Source organism: Protopterus annectens, chromosome 2.part2, assembly GCF_019279795.1.
Source record: "Protopterus annectens isolate FY-2018-M chromosome 2.part2, PAN1.0, whole genome shotgun sequence".
Lineage (NCBI taxonomy): Eukaryota > Metazoa > Chordata > Ceratodontiformes > Protopteridae > Protopterus > Protopterus annectens.
Window position 1 is genome coordinate 479,481,931 of NC_056730.1, and position 10,000 is coordinate 479,491,930.

At 37.9% G+C, this 10,000-nt stretch overlaps 1 protein-coding gene across 1 annotated transcript in view; it reads left to right on the forward strand.

The window, feature by feature from the left end:
- The window catches only part of SV2C (synaptic vesicle glycoprotein 2C), a 1,515,246-nt gene that overhangs the window by 1,363,008 nt on the left and 142,238 nt on the right, over window positions 1-10,000 (forward strand). Inside the window, exon 11 of the mRNA XM_044063964.1 lies at window positions 8,342-8,545. Coding sequence (XP_043919899.1) covers window positions 8,342-8,545 — 204 coding nt within the window. The remainder of the gene's footprint in view (window positions 1-8,341; window positions 8,546-10,000) is intronic.

A 10,000-nucleotide genomic window follows, 5' to 3' on the forward strand; every position in this document is an offset into this window, starting at 1 on the left:
ATATTGGGTTGATGAAGATGTCCTTTTGGCATTCCTGATAGTCATTATGTGAGGGAGGGAGGGAGGGAGGGATAAGTGAAGCCAGGCCTTCATACACCATGAATTACAGTGCCTCATGTTACCTAGGGTGATCAAATAGGTTCATAGGTTCATACTAGGCTATCTGCCCTAGGGCATTTATAAGCCTAGCCAGAGTGTGTTTAATGCTGCCTTAGGGTATCATGAGGAGAGGTGCCCACCCTCATTCTCTGAGGTCATCTACCTCTGAGGTACATTGGAAGTTAAATCAACATCTTCAGACTTCCAAAAGGACCTGTCTCCCACGCCCTTATCTAGAACATTGCTATTTAATGCCAGACCCATATGAAACAGACCTGGTCTTATGTTAAACTTACTACATCATTATTACTTGCAATAGAGGCTTGGCTTGATCACTGCTTTGAGTCCCTTCTTATGACTTCCATTCTGTCAGGTCTTCATGTCATTCAGAGCCCAAACTGAAGTAATATCAGTTTGTGGTCATCATTTGTCTTGTGTCACAGATTGGTCTCGCTTACATTAATTGTAGCTTCATCAGCTCCTTTAAATATGTATTCAGCACAGGAATTAATTGCAGATTTCTTCGTATCATTGTTCACCAACTTACAATATTTTCGCTAAGATTTTCCAGATTTTCCTGATCATTCAAGATGGTAAGTCCTGGATGATTTTAACTTTGATGATAAACTTACCATGGAACTTGTGTATATTATGGAAGGGCTTACCTTTACTCAAGTCATTTGCTCTGCTAATCATTGAACTGATCTGAACCCTCAGACCTTATGGTCATTCCTATCTCATGGATGGACCATTTTCTAGATCACTTCAAGCTATGGTTCTGGCAATGATTTTGCCACCCACTGTTAAGCAGGTCATCTAATGTGATTTCAGAAACATCTCTTCTGGCATAATGATGCCCTTGATATACTGACTCTTGGCACAGATCAGTACTAATGAGCTTGATTTTCTACAACATCAACACAACAGTTTGGAGGGATAGAGATATTTTGCAGAGGATACTGCTGCTGTGGAACAGACTCCCCATCCACATAAAACAAACATTACCCTTGTCCATTTTCAAGTGCAAGCTATATCTATGGATGGGAGACAGAAAAGTTACCCCACAGCTGTCCTCTGTACTATTAATGGACAGAGGCAGCTCCTAAATGTTTTATCCCATGCATAGGTTCCCTCAAATTAACTATGGTATGATCCCAGTTATTTTCATTAGGGGTAATATATAATCATCAACCATGGGATGGGTAAGGTCAATCTATACCCAAATGGAATACGTTATGTTGAGCACAGAAAGAGAAATTGACTAGGTTAAAAACTGCCCACAATGGCAGATAGCCTAGTACTTACCAACACATCTATATGCTACCAAAGGCCTATAATAGAGCCCATTCTACTTCCCTGGATGATGTCCCAAAAATTGCCCTCCTGGTCTCTAACATCCACTTCCAGCATTATTTACAAATACTGTTAGATCAGTTTGCAATATAGGCAAATGCACATGGCATCCAATTTAATGCAAATAAGAGTAATAGTGTTTGTTTAAAAAACAAACAAACAAATATGAACCACCTGTATGCAATAAATGGACAAATTAATAGATGCAGTATAGATGGTTGAGGATTTAGGAATAGCTGTTAGCACGAAGTTATCTCTTGATAGATATGTTCTGGGAATTTGTAAAATAAAACTTTATGATCAATAAAAATATATTGGTTATTGTAAGAGCCAGATCACCTAAGTTGTTGATACCATTATATATTGCCTTAGCTGTGCCACTTTCTATATGTATCCTAAAGTAAATGATGAAATACTTGAAATGATTCAGAAGGTCTTTACTAGAAAAATTACCTCCATTAGGTCATTACTGTATCTCAAGAGATTAAAAGAGTCAAATTAATATTTTATTTGTTATAGACTCGGGAGGGGTGATGTAATATTCGTTATAAAATATACAAAATCAAAGACTGGTATTCTCTTTGTATTTAAATTTAATTTCTCATGTGTTAATACTTGCAATATCAAGTTATTGCTGTGGACATAAAATGTCACAACAGCATTAAAAATGCAGTTTTATATTTCAGGCTAGCCCAGGTGTAGAACTTTTTACCAAGAGTAAGGAGAGAATTTGATTATATCACTAATTACAAAATGAGATTGGATGAATACTTGGAATCAAATGAATACAGGCCCACTGCTATTGTTACAAACTACTAGATGGTCCTTACAGACCGAATTATTTATAACCTTGAAGTTGAAACTTAGCTGCAGCAGAGCATGTACACCTTTCACCTGTCTTAACAGCTGAAAAGTGGTTCGACCAGGAGCTTTCCTAGTCATGCAGATAGGTTACAATAAGCATGGAGAAGGTCTCACCTAACTGGGAAGTTTAGAGCAGATAACCATTATGCCATTTACCACTCAGAAATCTCTTTTGAGAAGGTAGTTCATGCCCTGTGAGATTTCTGTAGCCTAGCACTAGCCTTTATTTATTTAACATTTGTTAACCGGGGGTGACTATGGTGGTGCAGCGGTTAGTGTTGCCGCCTCACAGCAGGAGGTTCTCTGGTTCAATTCTCGGCTGGGGTGCCTTCTGTGTGGAGTCGGCAAGTCCTTTAGGTTTAGGTCTCACAGCAACAATGAGAAATGACTGCTTAATACTAGGTCATCAAATATTGTAATCCAGTTTGTTACTTGTTTTTTGGCTGCAAATGACATCATGAATCATGACATTCTGACTGATCATTTGAGAACCCACTTCAGTTATACTTGTAGTGTACTTGAGTGACTCGCCTTTTATATGTTTGGTCACTTTCAGGAAACAATTTCAGGTGTTACTTCATCTGTTCTTTCTGCTTACATGTCACAGGGCTAAACTTTTACTTCATTATGTTCTTTAGGAGATGTGATTCAGGATAGAGTTATGTGTTGCCATTGTTATACAGATGTTATTCATGTATACTTCAGATTCTGTCTGATGCATGTGCCCAGCTTTACTGCCGCAGAGCATTACATGATGGCATCTGATCTTTGAAAGATTCAAATCATTTAAAAATGAATTCATCTGAGATTATGCTGATGCTTGTGCTTGTCACTGTGAATCTTTCACAAGACCCACTTTTATGGTGAAAATAGATGGAGGGGTTGTGTCCTAGCTGTAAAATCTAGGGGATGCTTGAAAACTCTCTAACGTCCAGGCCCCATGACACAGAGGAATAAGGCACTGACTTTATCCAAAATGTCCCATGTTTTACTATCACCACTGGTACTGCAGGGACTAGGCAGGAGCAGATGGGAGCAAATTGCCAAAGCCAGCTTGCCCATATGGGGAGATGGGAGATATTTGTCTAACTGTATTGGCAACACATACAGGAGTGCAGCTGAATAGCCACAGCAAGGAGCCAAGCATGCCATTGCTATGTACAAGTGAATAACTTAGCCAGGAAGTTAATCATGTGTAGTATCATGCATGCCTGTCCTGAGAAGCAACAATAATGGAACATGCATGTTAATAAGGGTGGTGGGGATAGGTCTGCAGGATCATTAGATTGGCTCATTCACAAATATCTGACTCTTAACTCCACCTACAAATGAATGGGCTGGAGAGCTACCTTCCCATTGGTGGACTGATAGGTCAATTAAGTGCAGGAACTGGCAGCCAGTGGGCAGATCCTGTGGATCTACAAAACACTCTGGTTAAGGGCCAGACATCAGTGGTTGTCATGTCATTTTACTGCCATTTAAAAAAATATCTCTCAGGTTCCCCTGCTCTGTGGCATAGAGAGATGAAGCTCTGACTTTAACCCAGATGAAGTGCATTTAAATAGCAACTCAGGAAAGGGAAGACCTGGGTAGAGGATGATGGGAATGAGTGGCACACCCTGGCTCATTAATGTGGGGGGGGGGTCATGGTTGGTCAAATTGCTTCCATTCATCTGAATGTTTGCACAACAATTGTTTATTTTTATTTATTTATTTATTTATTTGCCTTTGGTTACTGGAAAGCCCTGACTGGATTATGAAAGACCCCTTTACAGTGCAGGCTCTAGGATAAAAGATCCATAACCATATTTATTGAAAGTAAGACATTCAAAGAAAATAATAGTCACAGTATCATGGGATGGAACGTGGTTTTCCAAACCAGTGATGGCAGCCCTCATAAGCATGGATGCGGGAGCATGTAACTGCCATAAGATGTCATGCAATGCCCTTGCTGTCATGGAGATGCTCACAATAATGTTCTTGGGCAGAGTTAGGAACCAAACCATGGAAACCTTGATGGCAGCCTGTGTGATGGCACCCAAGGAAGATAGGTCTGATGGTCACTAGGCAACTGAGTAAAAATAATATATGAAAAAACTCCCAGACTAAGCACTTAATGCTAGCTTTATTCACTGCCACAATATTTCTTGCCTTAGTATTTTTTCATATAGATTCCTGCAATATGCCATGCCCGGGGCTTACTAATGGTGACCTTCCTCAGTCTCAATGCATTGTCAGAGTGCTGACTTGTATTTCTTACAACAGTTGTGCCACTGCTGTATTAGGAGGGTCTAAATAGGCTACCCTTCTGTCACCAAGTCAGTCATTAAGATCATAGTTTCAACTTTTAATGGCTTACACATTCTGTATCCTGCTTATTTGAAATAGCTCTTATATCCCTATACCCACAGTGAAGTGGAGATGACTAGGTGAGTACCTATTGATTGTTCCTAGCTTTGGATGAAGGCCTTAGGTAGCATTCTTTCATCTTCAAGCCACCATTCCTATGGATACAGCAACTTTCCCTGATTCAAGAATGTGGTACTGAGGCCTCATTTGTGAAGTCCTTTAAATACCATCTATTCATCAGAGTTTATTTTAACCCAAACAGACAGCCTCTGTATCAATAACCTTCATAACATCTTATATTTACATTCTGTTTTAACAATATTTTATTGTATTTTTTCTGTCTGGCATGCTGTTTTTGTAGGATTTTAAACTGCATGGTAATTAGCTTTTAAGCTTTAATTCCTAAATGATTTGCCAGAAGTCATAAATAATAAGTTTCAGACTTCATAACCTTCATAAAAATGCATGTTAAAAGTAAGAGTTCTATCAACTTTCTCGAATTTATACAAGAGCAATTTTTTAGTTTTGTTATAATATTACCCCACAGGTGGCCTTGACTTTAATAAACTAAAAATTAAAGATAAAGATTAAAACAGCTACAATCTGATTCACGTTTGTTTTTATTTCTCCTGGATATACAAACAACTTATGAAGTCAATGCAGTGTAGTCAACATATCTGAGAATTCCATTTTTCCACAGTTAATGAGTTATACTATACATACCTCACCCCAACAAATTATTGTATTTAACTGTGTGGTACTGTAGTAGCTAATTTAACACTTGTCATACAGTATTGCAAATATGTTAAGATTTGGGGTAGGGATCATATAACAGAAAGTTAATTAAACTAGGAATGGTAGATTTGAATCTCTGACAGTATGCAGCATATGCATCAAGAGACTGGATTCAAACATAAATCAAAAGTGTCAATATTGATTATATTCTGCTTTGCCAAATGCTATATTTACTTAAGATGGAAAAAAAAATCAAAGCAGTAAGTGTAAGAGAATGATTGTATACTTTTATAATTACTAAGGGCCCTCTGCTTAATAGACTGTGTAGCGTCTTTGAGGAACCTGGACAATTAACATTCAGTCAGTTTTCTATGTCACTGTATTTGTACGGCATGCCAAAGTAATACCATTATTTTGTTTTGGACAACCACATTTTACAAGAACTGAAGCAATTATACCGTCAGGAAGGCAACTTATTCTGCAGCTGATTTATGGGAATAAAATGTTTAATTGTTATTCAGTTACTGCATACCATAATGACTGCTGTTTAAAAGTTTGGCCAATGGTTAAGATTAGCTTGTCTTATATATTACTGACATAACCACCCAGTGACCATATCTCACCATGAAATGCATATTGATGTCCTAAGTATTTTCAAGTAAATATATCTATGTGCAGCAGAAAATGTACAAATAATAATAAAACAATAAAAATGTAAATGAGAAAATGAGCACATTATAACTTTGATACCATCCGACAAATGTTCCTTATAGCTGTTACTTTTGCAAGTTTGTAAATATGTCAGTTTCCAAATGTATCTCTAAAACATTGCAGTTTAATAAATGTGCAAAACTGCAGCATAATAAATTATATACCACGTAAAACTCTACTGCCAATTATTAGCGGACCGGAGTTCCGCTGTGGCGACCCCTAAAAAGACACAAACAAAAGTATAATACTCGTTCATATTCAAGTTGGGGTATTCCTTGTATTTGTTGTATGAAGTGAATTTTTTCTTGCATATATCCATGAATGTATGTAAAATGTTTCCACACCTAATACATAAGAGTGTTGGCTCAAGTGAAACTGTATAACCCTTAAGATCACCCATAATGAATTATGTTGACTATGCGTGACACTGAATGTACTTATTTGTTAACTGTTCTATATAATGTATCTTTTATACTTTTGTATCTTTTGTATCTAAACTGTATAATGTATTTTGGAGCTTTTCTCCCCAGGCCTTCATTGAAAATGGATCATTTTGGCCCAGTGGACTTCCCCGATAATCAAACTGGAAATAAATAAATGACCTAGCACCATAAAATCCTACAAATAATTGTATGAACTTGTCAAAAATATTCCATGTGAACTGGCATACTCAGCCATGATATTAAGTGCATGGAATCATTATTTTCATGAAATATACATAATAGTTGTTTTTCAGAGTTCTTCATGAGTATTATAACTATTATATTTTAAGATTCAAGTCAGTATGCACTGCCTGAACTCAAAAATATTTCATAATCTTCATTATAAGTTCATTTTAGCTCAGCACTGTTTGCTATGAAGGTTAAATGCCTGCCATTATCTGTTTCATGATCTCTGTTTCCTGAGGTGTATGAACCCCAATTTACTATTTGGAGATTCACTCTCTGCATGAGGGAGTTGCCTGTTAGGCAATTCATCTTTAGAGCTAAAGCTGAGGGTGAGAGTTGCTGGGCAGTCTTCTGTCACCCTAAACCTCTCTTCAGGCAGCACACTGACATTTTGTGCTTGAAATGGTGAATAGACACATGCTCCCACATGTTCTCATCACCACTTCAGTGTGCTAGTATCAGTTTCTCCTCGATTATGTTGAGTTCAACTAGGGCTAACTCCTTACCTTTAGCTACCAGGTGTCAGTCTGAAGGAGGAAGGTCCCTCAGACTTCCCAAGTAAGCAGAGATAGTCACTGTCTACTTGACTCCTTTGTATGCACTGCCTTTCAGCCATGATCTGCTAAGTGGAATAAGGTTATTAGTATACTGTTTGCAAAATCACTTTTTGTACCAGGTGTGGAGATTGCAGCTGTCTTTTTCATTTTATTATTTTTTTGAGATTGTATCTGCCTTGATCACAAAGTAGCATTTTGAAAATGTGCAATGAATTTTTGCAGTGAAAAAAATTTAAAACATCCAGAATTTAAATGTCACATTTGCTTAATGAAATGTAGCTTCACAACTTTAATCTGTATTTCACAGTTTTGCACGGGAATTATGACACCATAACTGATCTTTTCTGGTCACTTCAGTAGTAAGCTCTGCACAGCTTCTCAGTTATAGATGAAAACATATTAAAACACTTGGCTCTGTCTGTTACATTACAGGATGTCTTTCCATAGTGCATTCTTTATAGCTCACACTATACCACGAAGGCATCTTGTAAGACTGCACCTATCACTGTACATTTTGAAAAATATTTCTTTTTGTGTGATCTGGGAATGCAGAAATGTTGTCATTTCCATCAAATTACTACATCACAAGGCAGCAATAATTCACTTTATCTGAATATGTGATCCTAAATGAGTTTGGTGTTCTAATAAATTCGTATTTTATTATCTGAGGACTACATTTTTGTGTCACGATACGTATAGAGGAGGAGACCCTTTATGGTATATGCTTGCGGAGGTGTTTATGCTTTTGGTTTTATCCTAAATGAGTGTAAAGAAGTCTGCTACTAAAGTGACCACACTAATGTAAAAAAATGTAATGCTGCAGCATTGTTATTGTTGAGCAGTACAGCCTACATGCTGAAAACCATTTACAATGTGATTATAGTTCAGCATCTGTATCATAACAAACACAGAGATAGCAAAAAATCTAGCAGAAAGTATGACACAGTAACTGCATTTTATTATGCAGTAATAGCATCGCTGATCTCTTCTTTTCTTTTTGTTTAGACTTTGAAGATTTTAAATTTGTTGACTGTCAGTTTATTAACAGCAACAATACACACGTCAAAACTGGGTGCCAGATTTCTTTTGATGATGACTACAGTGCCTATTGGATATATTTTGTTAATTTTCTGGGAACACTAGCTGTGCTACCGGGAAACATTGTGTCTGCCTTGCTGATGGACAGAATTGGACGCCTGACAATGCTAGGTATGTTCTCAAAACTGTGAAGTCTTTGAAGCTGAAGAGTTGAAGTGTACAGTTCTTTGCCAGTTAAATGTGCTCCTAATATGGGTCAAGGTAAAGCAAGTTCAATTATTCACTAGTGTTTGTATAATAATGTTGCATGAAGGCCAAATGGTGGCAGAACATTTGTGATAGTGTTGCTATTTGTAGGCTGCATGCACCCAGCCTTTGTTTTCTCAGTGTTTAAAACTTTATATCAGTGCATTTTTGCAAACTCTTGACCAAACTGCATAACAAAAACATTTTACTGAAATGTATGTTGCTTTGAACTATCTGAAAAAATATATATGTTTGTTTTGTTGAGTAAAATACCTTTCATGCTTTCTGCAACCCCCACCCCCCCCACCCGGGACATATGCAAGAGAAGCAGAATGTGTACACATTATACCTAACTTCAAACATCAGCTCTTGTTTGCATACAGTCTCACTTATGAATTAATAAACTAAAGAAAAATTGATGTGCAGAGACCAGTCCAAGTTTACTTTTCAAACAAGATGAAGTTAACAGCTGATTCTTTCTTAATGGGAAAATGTGTTGTTAGCAGTCTATAGTGAAACCATACATCTGGGATTCAGAAACAGGTTTGCCCAAAGTGGACTGCAGCACACACAAAAGACTATAAGTCTGTAAAACAGCACACAAGTCAGAATGGCCATTAGCTAACACATGCTGATCACAGAAAGTTATAAGCAGATAAGGTCTGCTAAGTGTGAGACATAATTCAGTAACATTCGGGCAGAAATTCACTTATTTGAAAGGAAGAAGCACCAGCTGGTGTTGTACATGTTAAAAACATCTGCATGTTGATATGAGGATACTAGGAGCAATACTTGTGTTGATAAACCATAACCTCGGTGTAGTATCTTTTACTATAAATGGAAAAGAGGTAGCTCTGTCACAAGACCATGCTAGCCCAAACCCAGATGGAGTGACCAGTGTCCTAGATCCTTCAGACCAGAAGATTATGGACCATTACTGTGTAGATTGCCACCTGGTGGTGCTGTGGTAGCATTGTCGCCTCACAGTAAGACGCTGTCCGGTTCGATTCTCAGCTAGAGCGTCTTCTGCGTGGAGACATGCGTGAATGGGCGTACCTTCGTTGAAGGTTGTGCATCAGGACTGGTAACTCGGTACGTAAAAATCAACTACCAATCATTAGCAGACCGGAGTTCCGCTGTGGCGACCCCTAAAGCCGAAAGACACAAACAAACAAACTGTGTAGATTGCCACCTACTTTGCAGCATTTGCAATATGTGCAATACTAGAGAGGACTGAGAAGGGACTGCATGGGTGCCCTGCATTACCAAGTATGCACGAATGTGTTACATTCATTATACTGGTAGCTGAGCAGTGACCATTGTGTGACACCCCTGATTCCATACTGGCAGCAGCATTATGCATCCTAGAGCAGTCTGTAG